Source organism: Pimephales promelas, chromosome 2, assembly GCF_988280905.1.
Source record: "Pimephales promelas chromosome 2, fPimPro1.hap1.1, whole genome shotgun sequence".
Classification (NCBI taxonomy): Eukaryota; Metazoa; Chordata; class Actinopteri; order Cypriniformes; family Leuciscidae; genus Pimephales; species Pimephales promelas.
In genome coordinates this window covers 5,274,033-5,300,466 of record NC_142770.1, presented here as the reverse complement: position 1 = coordinate 5,300,466, position 26,434 = coordinate 5,274,033, and the positions used below count along the sequence as shown (strand labels likewise).

The window sequence follows — 26,434 nt, the reverse complement described above, 5'->3', positions numbered from 1 at the left end:
TCTGTGAAGTGAAGCAGGACAACGGCCCACCAGTGCTTGTTTTAGATTCTCATCCACACACGACTTTTGGGCGCGGGGTTTTACTGCGTGATAAACGGCAAAACGGTTCATGTTCATCGTCTCCAAATCATGACCAGAGACGGATAAATAATAAGTCTGTTGTTTAAAACAAATACAGAACCATTAGAGGAGAATAGTTACGCGCGAATAGTGGCATATTCGTGCAGTGTGCACATGTCAAAAAATCAATTCTGATTTGAATCTTGTGACAAGGCCGAACAAACTTACCATTGGACTTGACTGGGCTCAAGCGCATGGGCCCCGCCCAATAGGGGCCCCGCCCATTTACTTTTGATTATTTTTCAATTATATGTCAGTCATGTAATTTTTCATTTAAAGTTTGTTGATTGGTCTAGCATTGTTACCTGGCCCTGCCCTGCAATGAAATATGTAATTTAAGTAGCTCATGTTTAAGTCTGTGGAGTAGGCTACTTATGGTGAGTTTTGGTATATTTATGAGATGCGCTCCAATTCATGCCCTGGTGCCTATTATGTGTCGTGAATATCTATAATTGTCTGCTTTTACTTCTTATTTATTAAATCCAGGCAATTGGTTGATGAAACATTGATTAAAATCAAGACAAAATTAATATAAAACGAAATTCACTTTAAAGAAGGCTTTGCCCTTTTCTGTTTGAGGTCTGTGAAAGTTTTAATGCAGTCTTAAGTGTCACTTCAGAGCGCTCGCTTCAGTAAAGGAGAACTGTCACGTCTGTAACTTCGTTTTTTCCTCATAAATACCAGGAACAGTTTATTTATTTTTCATTTTCTTAAAGATTTATACATCCATAGATTTAGCTATTTATACGTAAATGTAATACAAATGATTTGTTATGATTGCAACTTGCAGGGTATTTGTTTGTTTTTCAATATGTTTTCCAGCTAAATAAGTGTTTTATTCTCATTCTGACAAAATACATGTACATATTAAACACATGGTCACTTTAATCATTATTTATTTATTTATTGGAAAAAACTTTTTTAAAGCTTCAATCAGTGGTCATATAAATAAATTATTTGGTGTTTTGTTTTTTTACAACTCTGTCTATGGTACCAGTCACCTTTTGAAAGTAACTTTACACTTCAAATAAAGATTGGATCGATTATATTGTTACGCCACCAGATGGCGACAAATGACTTAAAAAAACATTTCTCATTGAATCGTTCATTCAAGAGATGTCAAAAATGAAACGAGTGTTTTTGATTGAGGAATTGAATCATTCAAACCCAAGTTTTTTTTAATATATAATTCAGATTAATTCAACATTTTTAATAGACTTCAGCAATTAACATAATTTATATTATTTTGTTAAGTTGTTTGTGTAGAATCGTGATCTCTATTTTTATTCTCAAATTATCCAGAATTGTGCAGCTCTAATACATAGGCCTAGCTTGTGTATGTATCATTTAGTTCTATTTAAAGTAATGTATAGAAGATCCCGAAAGTGACTCAAGCCCAGGGCCCCCCCCACCCTAAGTCCTGCCCTGCTTGTGACATATATAAACGCGCACATCAACCCGATCACTTTATTTATCATTCATGTAAACACCTTGTTCGGATTCATCAACCGTATTGATTTCATTCCGATTGTGTCCATATAAACGTAGACTGAGGACTTTCCATTGGCGTAATGTTTTTTCTGTCCCCTAAACATAACCCTCACATAATTTTTTGTTTTGCATTTTTTATTTTTCATAATTAGTAGCCCATGTCTATTGTCGTGATCTAGCATCTTCAGCTCAGAATATGGAGACAGAACAGGATCATGACATGAAAGGATATTCATCTGAATCTCTTTATTTTCAGCTTTACAGCTTGTCAAATTGCAAACAAGTCCACAAGTATTTCCTTCAGCTTTTATTTAGATCAGCACTTCTCAGATCAGTGTTCATCAAACTGGAACTGAGACAGTAATATGAATTTTCTGTGTGAGAAGACTGTAAATCATGTCCATCTGAATGATATTTCTGTAGTAGTTTCAGGCTGTGATTCACATTCACACTCTTGATCTGATGACAACATTTCTGTGTTTCTCTGTTTCTATCTGCTGCTGTCACTAATGAAGCGAGGAGGATATCAGTGGAAGAGGGAAAGAATCTGATCATAAACCCTGAAACTGAAATACAGAAAGATGATCTGATACTGTGGAGGTTTAGAGACATTCTCATCGCTGAAATCAGAGGAGGGACTCTAAAAACACATGATGATGATGCTGCTGGTGGGAGATTCAGAGACAGACTGAAGCTGGATGAGAAGACTGGATCTCTGATCATCACAGACATCACAACTGAACACACTGGAGATTATAAACTACAGATCATCAGCAGCAGAGGAAACACAAACAAGAGATTTGTTGTTTATGTCTCTGGTAAGTAGTTCTTTCGATTTATTTTTCAAATATAGATGAGGTCTTTGTGAAAGGAGATGATCCACTTTGTGTTTTTTGCTCGATCAATGAAAATAGTTCCAATCGAAGCTAAAGCATGAAAAAATATATTAAATGATGTATTTGCAGAGAATATTTTATTCAGGTTAAAACTTGTTCTTAAATATTAAAGTTATTAGAGTTATATGTTTTTATTTGCATGTCACTGACAGTTTATACTTTTGACTCGTATACTGTACACACACACACACACACACACACACACACGGTGGTGGCGCTATCATTATCTGCGTTTACATGGACCTTATAATTGGATTGACGGCTCAATCGGACTAAAAAACGTTCATGTAAACACCTTAATCGATCCGATTGAGCTCGATCCGACTGGAATTTCAATCGGATTGAAAGGGGAGTTTACTTCTATTGTAATCTGATTGAGAGAACATGTAAACACTTGATCGGATTGAAAACCGAAACTAAAAGGACTGCGCATGTGCAATGACGTTGCAATGGCGTAATGACGAATGACGCAGGGAACGAGCTGTTCTTCCTGTTGAATAAAGTGTCATATAAATTTGTGTTCCGTTATTTAAAAAAATCTCTTTTCACTCCATGTCTGTGAAGTGAAGCAGGACAACGGCCCACCAGTGCTTGTTTTAGATTCTCATCCACACACGACTTTTGGGCGCGGGGTTTTACTGCGTGATAAACGGCAAAACGGTTCATGCTCATCGTCTCCAAATCATGACCAGAGACGGATAAATAATAAGTCTGTTGTTTAAAACAAATACAGAACCATTAGAGGAGAATAGTTACGCGCGAATAGTGGCATATTCGTGCAGTGTGCACATGTCAAAAAATCTATTCTGATTTGAATCTTGTGACAAAGCCGAACAAACTTACCATTGGACTTGACTGGGCTCAAGCGCATGGGCCCCGCCCAATAGGGGCCCCGCCCATTTACTTTTGATTATTTTTCAATTATATGTCAGTCATGTAATTTTTCATTTAAAGTTTGTTGATTGGTCTAGCATTGTTACCTGGCCCTGCCCTGCAATGAAATATGTAATTTAAGTAGCTCATGTTTAAGTCTGTGGAGTAGGCTACTTATGGTGAGTTTTGGTATATTTATGAGATGCGCTCCAATTCATGCCCTGGTGCCTATTATGTGTCGTGAATATCTATAATTGTCTGCTTTTACTTCTTATTTATTAAATCCAGGCAATTGGTTGATGAAACATTGATTAAAATCAAGACAAAATTAATATAAAACGAAATTCACTTTAAAGAAGGCTTTGCCCTTTTCTGTTTGAGGTCTGTGAAAGTTTTAATGCAGTCTTAAGTGTCACTTCAGAGCGCTCGCATCAGTAAAGGAGAACTGTCACGTCTGTAACTTCGTTTTTTCCTCATAAATACCAGGAACAGTTTATTTATTTTTCATTTTCTTAAAGATTTATACATCCATAGATTTAGCTATTTATACGTAAATGTAATACAAATGATTTGTTATGATTGCAACTTGCAGGGTATTTGTTTGTTTTTCAATATGTTTTCCAGCTAAATAAGTGTTTTATTCTCATTCTGACAAAATACATGTACATATTAAACACATGGTCACTTTAATCATTATTTATTTATTTATTGGAAAAAACTTTTTTAAAGCTTCAATCAGTGGTCATATAAATAAATTATTTGGTGTTTTGTTTTTTTACAACTCTGTCTATGGTACCAGTCACCTTTTGAAAGTAACTTTACACTTCAAATAAAGATTGGATCGATTATATTGTTACGCCACCAGATGGCGACAAATGACTTAAAAAAACATTTCTCATTGAATCGTTCATTCAAGAGATGTCAAAAATGAAACGAGTGTTTTTGATTGAGGAATTGAATCATTCAAACCCAAGTTTTTTTTAATATATAATTCAGATTAATTCAACATTTTTAATAGACTTCAGCAATTAACATAATTTATATTATTTTGTTAAGTTGTTTGTGTAGAATCGTGATCTCTATTTTTATTCTCAAATTATCCAGAATTGTGCAGCTCTAATACATAGGCCTAGCTTGTGTATGTATCATTTAGTTCTATTTAAAGTAATGTATAGAAGGTCCCGAAAGTGACTCAAGCCCAGGGCCCCCCCCACCCTAAGTCCTGCCCTGCTTGTGACATATATAAACGCGCACATCAACCCGATCACTTTATTTATCATTCATGTAAACACCTTGTTCGGATTCATCAACCGTATTGATTTCATTCCGATTGTGTCCATATAAACGTAGACTGAGGACTTTCCATTGGCGTAATGTTTTTTCTGTCCCCTAAACATAACCCTCACATAATTTTTTGTTTTGCATTTTTTATTTTTCATAATTAGTAGCCCATGTCTATTGTCGTGATCTAGCATCTTCAGCTCCGAATATGGAGACAGAACAGGATCATAACATGAAAGGATATTCATCTGAATCTCTTTATTTTCAGCTTTACAGCTTGTCAAATTGCAAACAAGTCCACAAGTATTTCCTTCAGCTTTTATTTAGATCAGCACTTCTCAGATCAGTGTTCATCAAACTGGAACTGAGACAGTAATATGAATTTTCTGTGTGAGAAGACTGTAAATCATGTCCATCTGAATGATATTTCTGTAGTAGTTTCAGGCTGTGATTCACATTCACACTCTTGATCTGATGACAACATTTCTGTGTTTCTCTGTTTCTATCTGCTGCTGTCACTAATGAAGCGAGGGTGATATCAGTGGAAGAGGGAAAGAATCTGATCATAAACCCTGAAACTGAAATACAGAAAGATGATCAGATACAGTGGAGGTTTGGAGACATTCTCATCGCTGAAATCAGAGGAGGGACTCTAAAAACACATGATGATGCTGATGGGAGATTCAGAGGCAGACTGAAGCTGGATGAGAAGACTGGATCTCTGACCATCACAGACATGATAACTGAACACACTGGAAATTATAAACTACAGATCATCAGCAGCAGAGGAAACACAAACAAGAGATTTGTTGTTTATGTCTCTGGTAAGTAGTTCTTTCGATTTATTTTTCAAATATAGATGAGGTCTTTGTGAAAGGAGATGATCCACTTTGTGTTTTTTGCTCCATCAATGAAAATAGTTCCAATCGAAGCTAAAGCATGAAAAAATATATTAAATGATGTATTTGCAGAGAATATTTTAATCAGGTTAAAACTTGTTCTTAAATATTAAAGTTATTAGAGTTATATGTTTTTATTTGCATGTCACTGACAGTTTATACTTTTGACTCGTATACTGTACACACACACACACACACACACACACACACACACACACACACACACACACACACACGGTGGTGGCACTATTATTATGAGGACTTTACATTGGCGTATTTTTTTTTTGTCCCTTAAACATAACCCTCACATTATTTTGCATTTTTTACATTTTTCATAATTAGTAGCCCATGTCTATTGTCGTGATCTAGCATCTTCAGCTCCGAACATGGAGACAGACCAGAATCATGACATGAAAGAATATTCATCTGAATCTCTTTATTTTATTTAGCTTTACAGTTTGTCAAATTTAGCTAAAACATTTTGTTGCTGACCTGCATCCACAAGTATTTCCTTCAGCTTTTATTTAGATCAGCACTTCTCAGATCAGTGTTCATCAAACTGGAACTGAGACAGTAATATGAATTTTCTGTGTGAGAAGACTGTAAATCATGTCCATCTGAATGATATTTCTGTAGTAGTTTCAGGCTGTGATTCACATTCACACTCTTGATCTGATGACAACATTTCTGTGTTTCTCTGTTTCTATCTGCTGCTGTCACTAATGAAGCGAGGGTGATATCAGTGAAAGAGGGAAAGAATCTGATCATAAACCCTGAAACTGAAATACAGAAAGATGATCTGATACAGTGGAGGTTTGAAGACATTCTCATCGCTGAAATCAGAGGAGGGACTCTAAAAACACATGATGATGCTGATGGGAGATTCAGAGGCAGACTGAAGCTGGATGAGAAGACTGGATCTCTGACCATCACAGACATCACAACTGAACACACTGGAGATTATAAACTACAGATCATCAGCAGCAGAGGAAACACAAACAAGAGATTTGATGTTTTTGTCTCTGGTAAGTAGTTCTTTCGATTTATTTTTCAAATATAGATGAGGTCTTTGTGAAAGGAGATGATCCACTTTGTGTTTTTTGCTCCATCAATGAAAATAGTTCCAATCGAAGCTAAAGCATGAAAAAATATATTAAATGATGTATTTGCAGAGAATATTGTATTCAGGTTAAAACTTGTTCTTAAATATTAAAGTTATTAGAGTTACATGTTTTTATTTGCATGTCACTGACAGTTTATACTTTTGACTCGTATACTGTACACACACACACACACACACACACACACACACACACACACACACACACACACGGTGGTGGCACAATCATTATGAGGACTTTACATTGGCGTATTTTTTTTTTGTCCCTTAAACATAACCCTCACATTATTTTGCATTTTTTACATTTTTCATAATTAGTAGCCCATGTCTATTGTCGTGATCTAGCATCTTCAGCTCCGAACATGGAGACAGACCAGAATCATGACATGAAAGAATATTCATCTGAATCTCTTTATTTTATTTAGCTTTACAGTTTGTCAAATTTAGCTAAAACATTTTGTTGCTGACCTGCATCCACAAGTATTTCCTTCAGCTTTTATTTAGATCAGCACTTCTCAGATCAGTGTTCATCAAACTGGAACTGAGACAGTAATATGAATTTTCTGTGTGAGAAGACTGTAAATCATGTCCATCTGAATGATATTTCTGTAGTAGTTTCAGGCTGTGATTCACATTCACACTCTTGATCTGATGACAACATTTCTGTGTTTCTCTGTTTCTATCTGCTGCTGTCACTAATGAAGCGAGGGTGATATCAGTGGAAGAGGGAAAGAATCTGATCATAAACCCTGAAACTGAAATACAGAAAGATGATCAGATACAGTGGAGGTTTGGAGATCAAGACATTCTCATCGCTGAAATCAGAGGAGGGACTCTAAAAACACATGATGATGATGCTGATGGGAGATTCAGAGGCAGACTGAAGCTGGATGAGAAGACTGGATCTCTGATCATCACAGACATCACAACTGAACACACTGGAGATTATAAACTACAGATCATCAGCAGCAGAGGAAACACAAACAAGAGATTTGTTGTTTATGTCTCTGGTAAGTAGTTCTTTCGATTTATTTTTCAAATATAGATGAGGTCTTTATGAAAGGAGATGATCCACTTTGTGTTTTTTGCTCGATCAATGAAAATAGTTCCAATCGAAGCTAAAGCATGAAAAAATATATTAAATGATGTATTTGCAGAGAATATTGTATTCAGGTTAAAACTTGTTCTTAAATATTAAAGTTATTAAAAAATCTCATTTCACTCCGTGTCTGTGAAGTGAAGCAGGACAACGGCCCACCAGTGCTTGTTTTAGATTCTCATCCACACACGACGTTTGGGCGCGGGGTTTTACTGCGTGATAAACGGCAAACGGTTCATGCTCGTCGTCTCCAAATCATGACCAGAGACGGATAAATAATAAGTCTGTTGTTTAAAACAAATACAGAACCATTAGAGGAGAATAGTTACGCGCGAACAGTGGCATATTCGTGCAGTGTGCACATGTCAAAAAATCTATTCTGATTTGAAACTTGTGACAAAGCCGAACAAACTTACCATTGGACTTGACTGGGCTCAAGCGCATGGGCCCCGCCCAATAGGGGCCCCGCCCATTTACTTTTGATTATTTTTCAATTATATGTCAGTCATGTAATTTTTCATTTAAAGTTTGTTGATTGGTCTAGCATTGTTACCTGGCCCTGCCCTGCAATGAAATATGTAATTTAAGTAGCTCATGTTTAAGTCTGTGGAGTAGGCTACTTATGGTGAGTTTTGGTATATTTATGAGATGCGCTCCAATTCATGCGCCGGTGCCTATTACGTGTCGTGAATATCTATAATTGTCTGCTTTTACTTCTTATTTATTAAATCCAGGCAATTGGTTGATGAAACATTGATTAAAATCAAGACAAAATTAATATAAAACGAAATTCACTTTAAAGAAGGCTTTGCCCTTTTCTGTTTGAGGTCTGTGAAAGTTTTAATGCAGTCTTAAGTGTCACTTCAGAGCGCTCGCTTCAGTAAAGGAGAACTGTCACGTCTGTAACTTCGTTTTTTCCTCATAAATACCAGGAACAGTTTATTTATTTTTCATTTTCTTAAAGATTTATACATCCATAGATTTAGCTATTTATACGTAAATGTAATACAAATGATTTGTTATGATTGCAACTTGCAGGGTATTTGTTTGTTTTTCAATATGTTTTCCAGCTAAATAAGTGTTTTATTCTCATTCTGACAAAATACATGTACATATTAAACACATGGTCACTTTAATCATTATTTATTTATTTATTGGAAAAAACTTTTTTAAAGCTTCAATCAGTGGTCATATAAATAAATTATTTGGTGTTTTGTTTTTTTACAACTCTGTCTATGGTACCAGTCACCTTTTGAAAGTAACTTTACACTTCAAATAAAGATTGGATCGATTATATTGTTACGCCACCAGATGGCGACAAATGACTTAAAAAAACATTTCTCATTGAATCGTTCATTCAAGAGATGTCAAAAATGAAACGAGTGTTTTTGATTGAGGAATTGAATCATTCAAACCCAAGTTTTTTTTAATATATAATTCAGATTAATTCAACATTTTTAATAGACTTCAGAAATTAACATAATTTATATTATTTTGTTAAGTTGTTTGTGCAGAATCGTGATCTCTATTTTTATTCTCAAATTATCCAGAATTGTGCAGCTCTAATACATAGGCCTAGCTTGTGTATGTATCATTTAGTTCTATTTAAAGTAATGTATAGAAGGTCCCGAAAGTGACTCAAGCCCAGGGCCCCCCCCACCCTAAGTCCTGCCCTGCTTGTGACATATATAAACGCGCACATCAACCCGATCACTTTATTTATCATTCATGTAAACACCTTGTTCGGATTCATCAACCGTATTGATTTCATTCCGATTGTGTCCATATAAACGTAGACTGAGGACTTTCCATTGGCGTAATTTTTTTTTTTCTGTCCCCTAAACATAACCCTCACATACTTTTTTTTGCATTTTTAATTTTTCATAATTAGTAGCCCATGTCTATTGTTGTGATCTAGCATCTTCAGCTCTGAATATGGAGACAGAACAGGATCATAACATGAAAGAATATTCATCTGAATCTCTTTATTTTCAGCTTTACAGCTTGTCAAATTGCAAACAAGTCCACAAGTATTTCCTTCAGATTTTATTTAGATCAGCACTTCTCAGATCAGTGTTCATCAAACTGGAACTGAGACAGTAATATGAATTTTCTGTGTGAGAAGACTGTAAATCATGTCCATCTGAATGATATTTCTGTAGTAGTTTCAGGCTGTGATTCACATTCACACTCTTGATCTGATGACAACATTTCTGTGTTTCTCTGTTTCTATCTGCTGCTGTCACTAATGAAGAGAGGATGATATCAGTGAAAGAGGGAAAGAATCTGATCATAAACCCTGAAACTGAAATACAGAAAGATGATCTGATACAGTGGAGGTTTGGATATCAAGACATTCTCATCGCTGAAATCAGAGGAGGGACTCTAAAAACACATGATGATGCTGATGATGGGAGATTCAGAGGCAGACTGAAGCTGGATGAGAAGACTGGATCTCTGACCATCACAGACATCACAACTGAACACACTGGAAATTATAAACTACAGATCATCAGCAGCAGAGGAAACACAAACAAGAGATTTGATGTTTTTGTCTCTGGTAAGTAGTTTTTTCGATTTATTTTTCAAATATAGATGAGGTCTTTGTGAAAGGAGATGATCCACTTTGTGTTTTTTGCTCCATCAATGAAAATAGTTCCAATCGAAGCTAAAGCATGAAAAAAATATATTAAATGATGTATTTGCAGAGAATATTTTATTCAGGTTAAAACTTGTTCTTAAATATTAAAGTTATTAGAGTTATATGTTTTTATTTGCATGTCACTGACAGTTTATACTTTTGACTCATATACTGCACACACACACACACACACACACACACACACATAAATACACACACACACACACACACACACAAAAACACACGGTGGTGGCACAATCATTATGAGGACTTTCCATTGGCTTAATGTTTTTTCTGTCCCCTAAACATAACCCTCACATCATTTTTTTTTTGCATGTTTTTAATTTTTCATAATTAGTAGCCCATGTCTATTGTCATGATCTAGCATCTTCAGCTCAGAATATGGAGACAGAACAGGATCATGACATGAAAGTATATTCATCTGAATCTCTTTATTTTATACAGCTTTACAGCTTGTCAAATTTAGCTAAAACATTTTGTTGCTGACCTGCATATGCAAGTATTTCCTTCAGCTTTTATTTAGATCAGCACTTCTCAGATCAGTGTTCATCAAACTGGAACTGAGACAGTAATATGAATTTTCTGTGTGAGAAGACTGTAAATCATGTCCATCTGAATGATATTTCTGTAGTAGTCATCAGTAGACATCAAGAGAAAGGCAGAAAGAGAAAGAAAAAAATATCCAAAAAGTCATCTTCACTCTTATATACGGAATATACGGAATATTGAGCTTACTATGACCACTGACGACTGCATGCCTGTTGCCATCTCTGCAAACGCTGATGAGACAGCCAACCTCAGGTCGGAGCTTCGCTCAATAGAGGTTCTACTGGATGATGTTCTACGGCGACAGTCTCTACTTCTTTCACGGGTGGATTCATTACATCTAGTTTCTAAACCTGGCGCTACGGATGATGCCGCTAAGGTCCCTGCCAGTGTCGTTACTGTGACAGATCCACTGAACACCTGGACCATAGTCGGGCCGAAGGACGGCCGACGGATTTCTCTTCCCCGTTTCTCTCCGGATGATGACGAGAGCCTTTTTGTTGAGTTATGTTTCAGCTTGCGTTCCATTCAAAAGAAAAGAGTGGACGATAGAGATGAGTTACCCGTTCTTGGCATATTTATTTCAGCTATTGACACATCAGTCTCACGGTCGAACAGCACAGAGAGTAATAAAGATTCTCTCAGTAATATGATCCTCTTAACTACGGTAAATCAACTTGGACAAACATAATAATAATACAAACGCATCCTCCACAGCCTATACTTTAGTGCCCTCTTGTGGCATAAACATATGCACAACACTGAACAGTATAGCATTGCATTATATTACACACACAGCATACAACTGAGGACATAATGAACATACTTTAACACTTTTCACTCTTTCAAACTTCTATGCACCACTGGCGACTCTTCAAGGGGCTGGCCTGGAGGTCGAGTTTGAGGCTACGAACTCCCCGTTACACTCTACGGATAATACAGCCCCGGCCGCGCAGTTTAATGCTGGGTGCCTGTCAAACCTTGTGAGGCCAGGCAAAAACTACAATAACTCCATCCACAAGTCGAGAAAGCGGTCAAATTCACCCATGCCTATAGAAAGATGTGAAAAGCGCCGTCGCTGCCTCTCTTCCTCCGAAGTTAGTGGTGACATCGGCTGTGCTCCACCGGCATTTCCATCTGCAACAGATACTACGCCGGGTTTCTTGGCGTCGAGTGATGACGTCACACGCTTGGCGTCTTTTTCTCGACTTTCTGACCCTGCGATAACTACTGGCGCTGAGCCACTTGTGCCCCCTGGCTCTCAGGAGCCTCAGTCTTCTGCCACACATATAATTAACCAGAATCTTTCTTCCTATATGTATAATGACATCTCATTGCCACAAGTCCTCCTGCTTGGTGATTCTTCCGTCAAGGGAGTTAAACTTCCAGGGTGTATCACTTATTGTCTGTCAAATGGCAGGATTGGTGATTTCATCAAGCTTTTGCCTAAACTTCTTCACTCACATACATCTGTCAAAATAGTCATTGTTCACACCGGGACTAATGAGATTATGGATAGGCAATCAGCCAGACTCCATTTAGAGCTCGAGGAACTATCGTTTCAAATTGAATCCTTGGGTAAACGCTGTATTCTATCTGGTCCTCTCCCCTCCCCTTCTATGGGCTCTGAATACTTTAGTCGTCTTTATGGACTGCATCAATGGCTATGCCACTTCTGTGTAGCTGCTGGATTTAATTTTATTCCTAATTTTGACTCCTTTTGGACTAGGCATGACCTCTTTAATGCTGACAGATTTCATCTGAATAGGAGAGGGACCAAGCTGCTCACCTCCAACCTAGTGAACTATATCGCCTTTGGCATGGACTGACATAATGCTCAGCCTGACCCTCCTACAGCCCTTCCCTGTTTCACTAAGCATAGTAATTATGAGGGTCCTGCTGAACTGTCCCCCTGCATAGATCTATGTTCATCAGATCTATACCTGCATACTCCTATTATGTCCTTACAGGCTCCTATTACCGTGCAAATTGGTTCCAATATAGCAAAGGGGAATAGATCTAAATGCAACTCGGCTCGCAGACCAAACCCATCTAATCTACTTCTTATTTGTAAGAAATCATCTGTTCCTGTGGAAAAAAGTATATCTCCTACGGTAAAACTTGCTCTGCTAAATATCAGGTCACTTATAAAAAAGTCTTTTTTAATTAACGATCTTATCTCCACATATAAACTTGATTTTTTATTTTTAACTGAAACTTGGCTAGATTCGGTAAACTGCAATAGTATTCTTATTGAATCTTCTCCCCCCGACTATACCTTTATAAGCATCAACCGTGAAAATAGACGTGGGGGAGGAATAGCTAAAATTTTTAAAAAAGAATTTCAGTGTCAACAGTCATTCTATGGTGACTATGCTTCTTTTGAATATCTTTCTGCTGTCCTTAAAAGCTGTCCAAAAACCCTATTGTTAACTGTATATAGACCTCCTACTTTATCAGTTGCAGTTTTTCTTGAAGATTTCTGTGAATTGCTCTCTGAAATCTGTGTTCACTTTGATAGTATTGTTATATCAGGTGATTTCAACATCCATGTAGATAACTCTGATAACATGCATGCAAGAGACTTTTTGGCTCTGATCGATGTTTTTAATCTGACACAACATATACAGAGCCCTACTCACTCTCAGGGCCATACACTCGATCTTGTTATGACAAAGGGTGTAACTGTTTCCACATCTATAGTGGATTTAGCTTTGTCTGATCACTGCTGTATTTTCTTTGAAGTCTGCTTGCTCCCATATTGTCAGAATAACTCTATTATGATCAGAAAAAGAGCTATAAATGACAAAACTTGTGTTCTTTTTGAGCAAACACTTTGTGAGTCCAAAAGCTCACTTCCTAATACTGCTGATAACTTGTTGGAAGATTTTAATTTAAAAATGACTAATATAATGGATGACATTGCTCCTTTAAAACTGAAAAAATCCACTAAACAGAAAGCTCCATGGATGAATGATCCGCTAGTTAAACTGCAAAAGAAAGAATGTAGGAGAACAGAAAGGAAATGGCGTGAATCCAAACTTAATTCAGATTATCTGATTCATAAAGGGACACTTCGTGAATATAATTCTGTTATTTGTAAAGCTAGACAATCTCATTTTTCCAATATTATCAACAGTAAAGCAAATAACTCCCGCGCGCTTTTTTCCACCATTGAGAAATTAACAAACCCTTCCCCCCATCTGGCTCATTAACTACTCTCAGTTGAAAAGTGCAATGAGTTTGCTTCTTTTTTTAAGAGCAAAGTAGAGAACATAAGACATAATATCTCATATACGTCACATAGCATCTCTTACTTTGAATTACCAACTCAAAGGGATCAGCTTAGCACTTTTTCAAATTTCAGTCCTATTGACCTTGACACTCTTGAAAAGACTGTACAAAGTCTTAGCTCTTCCACATCTGAGCTGGACATCTTACCCACTAGTTTTTTTTAAATCTGTGCTTCATTTAATAGCAACTGATGTGCTTTTAATAATTAATACTTCTCTTATGAACGGCGTATTTCCCAATTCCCTTAAAATAGCCGTTGTAAAGCCTTTACTTAAAAAGAATAACCTGGATGAGTCTGTTCTTAACAACTACAGACCCATATCAAATTTGCCTTTCATCGGTAAAATAATTGAAAAAATTGTTTTTAATCAAGTGTCTGCATTTTTAACCTCAACCTCCTGTTTGGATCCCAACCAGTCAGGTTTTAGAAAATACCATAGCACTGAAACAGCCCTGATTAGAGTAGTTAACGACATTCGGCAAAATAATGATGCTGGAAAAACCACTGTTCTTATGCTGTTGGACCTCAGTGCGGCGTTCGACACTGTCGATCACAGCATACTAGTAGAAAGACTTAAATGCTGTGTGGGTCTCTCTGGCTCGGTCATCTGCTGGTTAAAGTCCTATTTAGAAGACAGGAGTTTTTATGTTTCTATTGGTCATCATGCTTCAGCTCCAGTGTCCTTAACATGTGGTGTCCCTCAGGGTTCAATCCTTGGCCCTCTTTTGTTTAATCTATACATGCTCCCACTTGGCCAAATTATGAAAAATTATTCTATTAGTTATCATAGCTAAACAGATGACACACAGTTATACCTATCCTTGTCCCCTAATGAGTTTGCTCCCCTTGAATCTCTTTATCTTTGTCTTGATCAAGTCCAAGACTGGATGTCAAGAAATCTCCTTAAATTAAACACAGACAAAACTCAAGTAATTATCTTTGGGAAAAAGGATCAGAGACTAAAGGTTGCCACACTATTGGGAATGAAAGGTTTTGAGGTAGTGGAAACTGTGAAGAACCTCGGGGTCATTATTGACAGCGACTTAAGCTTCAATAGCCACATGAAGTCAGTCACAAAATCGTCTTTTTATCACTTAAAAAATATTGCAAAGGTTAAAAACTTCATATTACCGGCAGACTTAGAAAAGCTTATTCATGCTTTCATTTCCAGTAGGGTGGACTATTGTAATGGTCTTTTCACTGGTCTCCCTAAAAAAACAATAAAATCTCTTCAAATTATCCAAAATGCAGCAGCAAGGCTACTGACCAGGACCAAAAGAAAGGATCATATCACACCAATTTTAAAATCTCTACACTGGTTACCAGTGACTTATAGAATTGATTTTAAAGTTCTTTTTCTTGTTTTTAAAACACTAAATGGTCAAGGACCTCTATATATGGCAGATATGCTTAAAAAATATACCCCCTCAAGATCACTTAGATCTGCTGGTAAACTCGAGCTAGTACAATGCAGCGCTCGTACTAAGCAGGGAGAGGCAGCCTTCAGCTGCTATGCGGTCCGTCTTTGGAACCGTCTTCCTGTAGACATTAAGACCTCCCCCACTATCTCTATTTTTAAATCTAGATTAAAAACGAAACTTTTTTACGATGCTTTCTACTGACTCTTTTTATTTCCTTGTTAAGCTACATGTTTTTATTTTTTGTAATGATTATGTATGATTATTTATTTTTTGAATTTGTGTGTGTGATTGATGTATGTAAATTGTTTCTTAACTGCTATGATTGTGTAAAGCACATTGGGCTACCTGTGTATGAAATGGGCTATATCAATAAACCTGAACCTGAACCTGTAGTTTCAGGCTGTGATTCACATTCACACTCTTGATCTGATGGCAACATTTCTGTGTTTCTCTGTTTCTATCTGCTGCTGTCACTAATGAAGAGAGGGAGATATCAGTGGAAGAGGGAAAGAATCTGATCATAAACCCTGAAACTGAAATACAGAAAGATGATCAGATACTGTGGAGGTTTAGAGACATTCTCATCGCTGAAATCAGAGGAGGGACTCTAAAAACACATGATGATGCTGCTGATGGGAGATTCAGAGGCAGACTGAAGCTGGATGAGAAGACTGGATCTCTGACCATCACAGACATGATAACTGAAATCACTGGAAATTATAACCTACAGATCATCAGCAGCAGAGGAAACACAAACAAGAGATTTGTTGTTTCTGTCTCTGGTAAGTAGTTCTTTCGATTTATTTTTCAAATATAGATGAGGTCTTTATGAAAGGAGATGATCCACTTTGTGTTTTTTGCTCCATCAATGAAAATAGTTCCAATCGAAGCTAAAGCATGAAAAAATATATTAAATGATGTATTTGCAGAGAATATTTTATTCAGGTTAAAACTTGTTCTTAAAGGGTTAGTTCACCCAAAAATGAAAATTAAGTCATTAATTACTCACCCCCATGCTGTTCCAACCCTGTAAGACCTTCGTTCATCTTCGGAACACAAATAAAGATATTTTTGATTGAATCTGAGAGATGGATCACTCCTTCATTGGCTTCCTAAGGGACTGGCTCTTGACGGCCCATAAAGTCATCAAAGAAAAGGTTTAAATATTCCATGTGCCTACAGCGGCTCAATTATAAGTTTATCAAGCGACGAGACTACTTTTTGTGCCAAAAAAAAAACATAAATAACGACTTTATTCAACTATTCTATTACTTCCTTATGGGCGCATGCGCGAGAACTGAGACGAGGACGTTCTCATTCGTCTACTTCTTGTTACCGGCTGCTCACTGCTTAGGAGTTTTATCGCCCCCTACCGTATAAAATGATGATCCATATATAAGGCGCTCCGGATTATAAGGAACACTGTCGTTTTTTGAGAAGATTAAAGGCTTTTAAGTGCACCTTATAGTGTGGAAAATGCGCTAATTGAAAAGCGTATGTACAGCGCGCATCTTCCTCTGCTTGTAAACAGAAAGTTTTGCGCTTCCAGCTATTTATTAGAGTTACATTTTTTCATTTGCATGTCACTGACAGTTTATACTTTTGACTCGTATACTGTACACACACACACTCTCTCTCTCTCACACACACACACGGTGGTGGCACTATCATTATGAGGACTTTACATTGGCGTAATTTTTTTTTGTCCCCTAAACATAACCCTCACATCATTTTGCATTTTTAAATTTTTTATAATTAGTAGCCCATGTCTATTGTCGTGATCTAGCATCTTCAGCTCCGAATATGGAGACAGAACAGGATCAGAAGGCAAGGCAAGTTTATTTATATAGCATATTTCATACACAATGGTAATTCAAAGCGCTTTACATGGAAGAAATTAAAATAATCTAAAGAAATCAGAGTAATTAAAACAGTTTAGAATAAAAAAAATTATAAAATAAAATACAGTAAATAAAACAATTTAGAATCAAAATAAAATGAAGTACAGTAACAGTCGGACGAGCAGTCTGAACATGCTGGAGAATATAAACTACGGATCATCAGCAGCAGAGGAAACACAAACAAGACCTTCATAGTTTTTGCATGTAGTGAGTATTGTCGTTCAGTTTAATATTTTAGTGATGTTTCCCTTACTGTTTTTACAACAAATGAAATGAAAACAACGAGGAATACAATAATTAAACTATAATATTGTATGTCATGTTATTGGTGTGTTTATTTTCTGAATTATGATTGTAAAGCACACAGGTTTTCAGACTGTGCTCCAGGGCCCCTGAGAGGCTACAAGGGGTGCTTGTTTATAACATTACTATTAATGTTGCTCATATATAGTGTTTTAGGATCATGATGGGATAAGTATATATCGGGATTCTTGTTATCAAAAAGTTTAAAAAATCCCCAGAGTCAGATCTGGTGATACTTTCGTTATTTTAATCATTTCTTTTTTTTTTTTTTTCATTTTATTTATTGTGTTTTGTGACGGTCTGCAGAGTGTGTGTGCGTTTCTCCTCGGGGTTCATCCCACAAAACAGGATTTTTGATTTGTAAATATTCAATATGTTGGATATTAACGATTATTTGAGATCGGTGCGACCCTGACGTTCTTCAGAGCAGATTCAGTCACTCTTAACACACTTCACACCACAGGAAAACCTGATAAGATAATCTAGATCCATCAAGATAATTATCGTACTTGGATGGGGAGAATTGGGCCCAAAACTGGCCTGATTATCTTGTAGTGTGTGTTCAGCTTAAGTTCCGAAATCTAGACTAGTACATTTCTCTTTTTAATATCTGTCATTGTCTGTGTATTTTCTGGCTGATTCCTCAGGAAACCGAGTGAATGATACGACTATAGAGATGCCGCCGGTGAATGAAGAAGATCTGGATGAAGAGAATGAACAGGAGGGGATGAGATTACTCAAGGTGAGATAAAACACGCCCACCAGTGTCAATCACTCTGACATCATCACCATTTCAGCTCCAGCTACAACAAAACACATTTCTGCTTATATGAGCCTTAAAGTGAGGAATGAAGCCGTCTGTTGAGCTGTTAAACTTGTAAAAAAGCTTCTTTGGTTTCAGATGAACAGGGAAATGTGTTTATCAAACAGTTTTATATATTGTTTTTATAATGTTACGCTTCATATCTGTTACTCTATTAACATAATACTCATCTGACTTTTACAGATTTTATTTTATGTGATTGCAAGTTTAAGTAATTATGCTTTTTATAATTTGTTTTGCCACAGCAGTATTTCTATAACCTGTGAATGTGGTGTTTTATGTAAATAACACCAGTGCCAGATTAATGTGGATGTTCAGCATTGATCACTGAGATCACATGACTTTTGTTACACTTTTATTGTAAAAAAAAAAAAAAAACGAATACAACTACTTAAGTTGACATTCTTTAATATTGTTTTCATAGAAATCTTAGATGTGTGCCTTATTTTGCTTTAGTAATTATACTTCAATAAGGGTCTGATCTGAAGTGAATCTGTTCATCTTTCAAGCAGATGTGAATGTCAGATTTTATATGTGAAGTGAATTTATTTGTATTCATGCTGAAGCACTTAAAAATGACTCTTGTTGCACTTGTAATAATAACAAGAAGAAGAAGTATTACTCTTGTTGCAAAAAAAGATGGAAAAGTGCCTTTGCTCAATCCTAGAACTTAAACTACAACCACATTGTGTTGTTTTATTAATTTTGCTAAAATTATCTGCTTGAGGAATACATGTTCATGTTCGATATATGCATGTCTCTGTATATGTCCTCTAGTGGAGAAACCCTTGTTTTGCTTCCTAACATCTGTTTTAACAATATGTGTACCTATATATTCAATATTAATAAATAATAAAAAGGTCAAATTGTGTGAAATGTGCGTTGCTTCCTTCTGTACTGATCAAATTTTGATAGTACATTAAATCTGAACTTATACAGTGAAAAATAAAATACCTTAAAATATTCTCTAGTTGTGTTAATCATAACTGCAAACACCCAGAGATGAAATGGGACCGCAAGATCATATGTTCAACTAGCTGAACTTGGTGATAATAATAATGATTTTGTGTTCAAATTTGGCATGTTATTAAAAAAAATAAAAGTTTTTTTTTTGTTCATTACAATTCAAGTTCTGCATGTTCCTCTTCAAAAAGATGCACTTCATTTTTTGAGCACCAGGTGGCAGTAGAAGCCTCGAGAAAAAAAAAAAGCTTCGAGGAAAGAACCCAAATTTATACACTTTTTGTATTAAAAACCTCCCTCATTACTTTCGTAATTTGTGTCCGAAACACTAATTAATAGCCACAGGAATGCTAGTTAGTTTCCATAACAGTGCGTTTAAGGGCCTTATCTTGAAAGCAGGTTGTGTATTACTTAAATATCAGGAATTATATAGGATTATATATTAGGATTAACAAAAGTCTGAGATCAGAACATGATTGACGTGTTTAAAAGAGGAGTGACTAACATATTTAAAGGGATAGTTCACCCCTAAATTAAAATGATGTCATAATATCACTAATAGGGACCTATGATCCCCTCAAAGTGTCTGATGGAGTGATGTCCAGATGTGTGGTCTGGTTGCTGATGGGATTCATCCTATTGGTTAAATAAGATATTTCTCAGGCAGTAAATGTGGATCTTTTAGAATAATTTAAGGAGCGCTGGTCTGTTCTCGACTCTGTCTCGCCGTGCTGTGCTCTTGTCTTGATCTCAATTATCTCAAACCCTCAAAAGTCTTGGTCTTGTTGTCTTGGTTTGGTCTTGATCTGGGGTCTGTACCATGATGGCAGTTGAACAAACTCAGGATTACAAGTTTCGAGTTGACAAAACCAGACCAATCCAACCTTTGTTGGTCACATGCTGATCATCAAGTTTCTCCATCAACTCGGGCTTTGATCCTGAGTTTAGGAGTGACATCAGTAGCGAACAGCCAATCAGATGCTGAGAAAGCAAAATATAAAAACTGAATGTTTTGCACCGTTTCATGCTCAACAACTAGTTACAGCACCTTTAGGCCTCGACACAGGCGCTTCTAGATACAGTTGGACTTTTTTATAAGTTTCATATGAGCAGTGGATAAGAAGCCTGTTATCATTGAATAAACTGTAACGATCACCAGTGAGAGTGCCCAGAATTACCATCATAGGGTTCTCCACCAGGACAATAGCACACATCCACAGATTCCCCATAATCCTGTGTTCAGACTCACCTGTGTCTCATTACCATGTTTAACTGACACTATAATAGCCTGGTTTTCACATTCATTCCCTGCAAAGTTTAGTGTTTGTACTGCAATTCTGATCATTCTGTCTGTTATTCCCATGTTCTTGTTTTTGACATATTGCCTGTTTTCTGGATTAAGTCTTTGGATTACCCTCTGTACAATAAAACTTCATTTGGATCCTCAACCTTCATGTCTCAAAGCCGTATGTGACATAAACGAGGACACACATCTTTAAAATGATTCAAAAGCAGCCCAAGATTAGATGTTAAGTTTATTGTAAATATTGTTTGCCATTGCAGATGTTAAAAGCTGATAAATGGAGGACGTTCTTCTTTCATCTTCTCAGTTTTTCCACTTATCCAATGTACTGAAATGAACAAAATGACACAAGAAATTTTAAATGAAAACAGAGTATTATAAGACACAACAATGGCATTGATTGCTTGTTAGTTCGTTATGTAAATATTTCTAATGTTTTATTATAATGATGATATAATTGCACTTACTCCACTGATCCAGCTGCTGAAGGCAGACACACGAGTGAAGACTGTTGGCTTCTGGTAGGCATTACAACCCGATGATGACACAAAGCTGGTCACACCATGGACGACGTACTGACCGCTGACCTGACAGTTCAGAGGACCGCCAGAGTCACCCTAAAAACAACACGACGGGAGACAGAATTAGACGTTTACTGCAGTATGAAAGAGTTCATGATCTATTTGCCAGCCAGTCTTTCTCACCTGGCATCCAGACAAGCTTCCGCCACCAGCGCACACCATGGTGTTCTTCACGGTGCTTCCCCACCAGTCGCTACGAGAGCAGGTGCTGTAATCCACCACGGGCAGGTAGGCCTGTTTCAGCTGAGCGGACAGTGACCCACCAGCTAAATGAAGATCACAACCATGAGAGGAAGGAATCAGGAATCATGCAAATGATTTTAGTCAACGTCAAAGCTCTCTGAAGTGAGACTGACTCTGAGTGCGGCCCCAGCCGGTGATGTAACAGTTGTTGTTGTGGGGCAGAACCTGTCCAGAGGGAGGAAGGCTGGCCAGCTGAACGTATGTGTTCAGAGTGGCATCAGAGGACAGGCGCATGAGAGCGATGTCATATCTGAAAAACAAAGAACACACACCACAGAGGCACAATTCATTTCTATGGGGAGCTATAACTTTAGAAAATCTTTAATATTGTCATGTTGTGTTGATGATAAAAGTTCAGGTAGTCATGCATGAAACTTGTGTCAAAAACTCAATACAGTCTCCATATATGCTTTGATACAGTATGTGTAATTGCATGTGTAGCATTAAAGTTAAAGCATAATTTTGTTGATATATGATGCGTTTAAAATAAGGTAACACTTTATTTTAAGGTGACATAGTAGTTACACGTTACTACTTGTAGGCTACTTTTATATTACTACTATAGTAATTATTAATACAATTGTGCTGCGTACCTTTAATGGCCGATAAATTACAATAAAGGTACGGTATTCACTTTTTACAGTTGCGTTACTCACGTATTTTATTGTAAATGACTTAATATAGTGTTGTTTGTGTTTCTTTGTATAATTGATACAGTCGAGTTGTTGTGTTAAAAGGTATAGGTGTAATTATCTATGAAGACTTCAGATGCAAAAGCCTATGATTGCCATCTGAAATTCTCTTCTAAAATTAGCATTTTTATAAAGCTCGTATATTTAAATTCGTTAATTTCACTTTATAGGTCTAGGTCATTTTCATTGCCATCAAAGTGAAATAAATGAACAACTTGAAATGATCATTAGAAGATGATAAATTGATAAAAACCGATCATTAGAAGAAAATATCAGATGGCACTTCATATATTCTTCATATATTGTGTAACTGTCGCCACAGTCGTGTATGTTTTGTATGTTATATAGGCTACGCACCCAGCAGCCACATTGTTGCTGTTCCAGTTGGGGTGGATAATGACTTGACTGACGGTCATGTACTGCTCGCGACCCTCTTGGCTGTAGATGTCGTGGTCGCCCAGGACGACACGCCAAGTTCTCGAGCTGAAACACATTCAGAAACGCATAGGTAGAGTAACGAACAACTGAACACTTTTTTTTTTATAGTGGGTCATGATTAAATGCGAAAAATAGACAAAATTCGAAGAGTCTGTATGGTTAATACACAGCTGTCTGCGTCCTGTGTACGAGTACAACCAAAAATATTTCATAAACACATTTAAAGTGTACTACATATGCCGCGAGAGGGCGAACTGCGCCACTCCCATGAGGCGCGCGCGATTCAGATCAATACAGCAGCGCCATCTTTGATTTTAACGGAAATAAAGCGACACCGTGAGGGTCGGGAATCATCTCTTCAGTCAGTGGTTTGTACTGTTATTTAATGTGTTTTTGGACTGTTTTATTGATTAAACACAGCAAAAAGATCGTTTGTAAAACTATCTCACAACATGAGCTATGGAAATTTATAAGTGGGAGCTTTATACATTTCTTTTACAGTGGAAAACACGGTCTAATGGCTCACAGCCTTGCTTTTATTCCTGTCATGGCGGTGCTCTGAATAAGGTCAAGTCAACTGTCTCTTCAGGACAGCAATGGGAGTTGGGCAAGGCCGTAATGGAGGGGTTTTACTTCGATAATATTTCGATTTGCCCATGTCACAGTGACAGTAGGGTTTAGGGGTGGGGTCAGGTAAAACCCATAATTTTCATTGCATGATTTAGAAACACCGACCAGTTCACCACACATTTAGAAACGCCCACCATTGTTCTGCAGACACCTCAAACTCCTCCATATTCATTCTCATCATGTGATCTGTCTCAGTTTATCATGTGTTTCTGTTGTTTCAACCATTTAGATACAACAAAAAAGTGGATTTATTACGTGTCAACGCAGTGGGCGGCGGTCATCACCCAATTCCTTCTGACCAGACTCCCACCGCAGGTGTGATAGTAGCTGCCGCCGGACAGGTACTGGAGAGAGATCTGAGGAAGAGGTTTAGTTAGGATATGAAAGGATTATGAATTTCAATATGAGTGGTGTTTACTAAACTTAAAGTGGACTTTTTTAACGTTGGAAAATGCCGTTTTAACCAGCTATAAAACTAGGTATAAAGTTGTAAATAGTACTAGGTATAAAGTTGTAAATATATGATAAATATTGTGGTGCCAAGGTCAACCTGCTTAACTTTGTAGACCACCATATTGATGATCTTGTTAGTGCGTCAGCGTCACCAACAAACCTTCTACTATCAATACCATCATATTTACAAAAATAGCTTGACCACCTTAAGCTGGTATATCCATGTCAATTTAGTTGTGGGAAACCACCACAAAACCAATTAAAAAGGATTTGAACTGAGTTAATGTTAAAAATGTCGTACCTGCCAGGGCCAGGAGTTGGGTCTGGCCACCTCTCCGCCCACAACCCTCTCCTCAATGGTCTGATCCTCCATATATCTGGGCTCAGCCAGCGCTGGACACAAAAAACACACTTAGATACTAGAAGGGTAGTCATTTTGTAGTTTGAGCAGAGTACATTGTTAACTTGGTAAAAATCTTAGTGGTTTTCTCAACAGAAAGAGAGAGGTGTCTTACCCAGGGCGGCCAGCACACTCAACAACAAGATCCTCAGCATGTTTGCAGTCTTTCTGATCTTTCTGCTCTCTGAACTGTTCCAGCGTCTATATATATGCCCATAGAAGTTCACAGCGCTGTACAGAACAGGTGTTTACTCATGGCTGATGCCCACAGGTGTGTGAATCCCACAGATATCACCACTGTCAAGGCCAATGTTCCAGTTGCGGAATAAACTTGTTTATCTAGTTTGGCATTAAAGTATTTCATGCAGGTAAAGCCTTTCGGCTTGACCTGCATTATTTGAGTTAACATCTCAGCATCTCACTTTTGCACCTGATATAAAGTTCATGCATGGTTTAATGTGATACCTGTCATGTATTATCTAAAGTAATCAAAAATAGACATTTAATTAGATGTAATTCATTGATATAATTATTAATGTTTTTATATTTTTATTATAAATTCATAATTGTTGATTTAATTAAAATGTATTTAGATTTTTGTTGTCAACATCAAGATATGAAAGTGTAATGTTTATGTGAACCTATAAGAAAAATCTATATTTTAAGTTAACAAACCTACTATATGCAAATATAAAAATTGCATGCATAATAATTATTAAAGAATTATAAAAATTAGGTTTAAAGTTGATTTAGCCGTTTAGCTTGTGTAGTTTTAGATGCAGCACGTCACACTACAGAACGTGCAAATTAAAGTATTTCATGTCAACTATTTATTTATGAATATAAAGTATTTTAAAACAAGTAAAAATAAAAAAAATTATATATATATATATATATATTATTATTTTTTTTGCCATTTTATGTAGGCTACTATACATTTATATCATTTAGCTTGGATCTATTTGAAATAATTAATGATAAAATCGAAATAAACTGTATAGTGAGCTAGCGCTGTTCATTTATGCTGACGGATCTGTTCTTTTGTGAATCGTAGGGAGTGTGTTTGTAGGTTTAGTGCTGATATTGATAAGGAAATTGTGACCTCAGCACGATAAGACTTATATCTGGCTTTTCCAGGAGTTTAGTCACAAATGTCACCCGTAGATTAGAATGAGGCGTTATATACACTACTGAACTTCAAACGGTTTCATAAGATCTCTATTGCATGATTTCTGTGCTCTATACTAAACTTTAAACACATTTACAGAGATACTATGATTTGATCTTCTTGAACATGTCACAATATCAGTGCTGAACTACTGTAAATACTGTAGGATTGATCCTGCTGTCAGAGTAACTTCATCTGTATGAATGAGGCACGGTGTGAGTTCTTCTTTTGAACACTAGAGGGAGGCAGCGCACAGCAAACTGAACTAACTCTTCCAGAAACTTCCATTGGTGTCACTCAGACTCTTCTGTCAACTTCTTATCTTTTTCCATGCTGAAGCAAACGATAGATAGATAGATAGATAGATAGATAGATAGATAGATAGATAGATAGATAGATAGATAGATAGATAGATAGATAGATAGATAGATAGATAGATAGATAGATAGATAGATGTATTTTTGAGTTGACCTCCGCTGACCTCTATGTGATGACATGAGCTTTCACCACCTGCAAACATTTATTCTTCTCACCTCTTGCTCTCAAAGGTCACACGCTGGTCACTGAAGTGCCTTCAAGGAACATCTGATCAGGTCGGACTGAATTGTTTCTCTTGTGTGTGTGTGTGTGTTTTAAACTTGTTTTTCTATCATTTATGTCGATCTTTCAATCAATTTTTAAAACTGGATTCTGTAGCTTTTTCAAAGATAATATACTTGTATGAAAACATGATTAAATAAATGCATACATGCATAAATACACTTATTGTACAAAAATTATGTAAATGTATAATATTTAAATATATAACATTTAATACTGTAAAAGTAAATTAT

At 36.6% G+C, this 26,434-nt stretch overlaps 2 protein-coding genes across 3 annotated transcripts in view; one reads left to right on the top strand and one right to left on the bottom strand.

Moving 5' to 3' along the window:
* LOC120474283 (titin) overlaps positions 1 to 19,606 on the top strand; it is a 164,302-nt gene extending 144,696 nt beyond the window's left edge. For both annotated transcript variants that reach the window (XM_089120568.1, XM_089120566.1), the window contains exons 8-14: positions 2,127 to 2,429; positions 5,189 to 5,485; positions 6,289 to 6,585; positions 7,385 to 7,690; positions 10,034 to 10,339; positions 16,186 to 16,485; positions 18,555 to 19,606. In XM_089120568.1, coding sequence (XP_088976694.1) covers positions 2,127 to 2,429; positions 5,189 to 5,485; positions 6,289 to 6,585; positions 7,385 to 7,690; positions 10,034 to 10,339; positions 16,186 to 16,485; positions 18,555 to 18,658 — 1,913 coding nt within the window. In that variant the 3' untranslated portion in view covers positions 18,659 to 19,606. The remainder of the gene's footprint in view (positions 1 to 2,126; positions 2,430 to 5,188; positions 5,486 to 6,288; positions 6,586 to 7,384; positions 7,691 to 10,033; positions 10,340 to 16,185; positions 16,486 to 18,554) is intronic.
* A 1,609-nt stretch (positions 19,607 to 21,215) lies between these two features.
* LOC120474286 (elastase-1) lies at positions 21,216 to 24,660 on the bottom strand. The gene is made up of 8 exons (XM_039664438.2): positions 24,549 to 24,660; positions 24,335 to 24,426; positions 23,836 to 23,936; positions 22,870 to 22,995; positions 21,934 to 22,070; positions 21,701 to 21,843; positions 21,464 to 21,613; positions 21,216 to 21,324 (listed from the first exon to the last, which is right to left on the bottom strand). The coding sequence occupies exons 1-8, from the start codon at positions 24,586 to 24,588 to the stop codon at positions 21,313 to 21,315; spliced, it is 801 nt and encodes a 266-aa protein (XP_039520372.2). The 5' UTR covers positions 24,589 to 24,660; the 3' UTR covers positions 21,216 to 21,312.
* Positions 24,661 to 26,434: the final 1,774 nt, after the last annotated feature.

What these genes read in the sequence shown, in the direction of transcription:
- LOC120474286 (XM_039664438.2), bottom strand. Translation starts at nt 24,588, where the DNA reads ATGCTGAGGATCTTGTTGTTGAGTGTGCTGGCCGCCCTGG. An exon ending in CCAACTCCTGGCCCTGGCAG is followed by an intron (nt 23,937 to 24,334) that starts GTACGACATTTT and finishes CCTCTTCCTCAG; the next exon opens with ATCTCTCTCCAGTACCTGTC. An exon ending in GAAGCTTGTCTGGATGCCAG is followed by an intron (nt 21,614 to 21,700) that starts GTGAGAAAGACT and finishes TGTTGTTTTTAG; the next exon opens with GGTGACTCTGGCGGTCCTCT.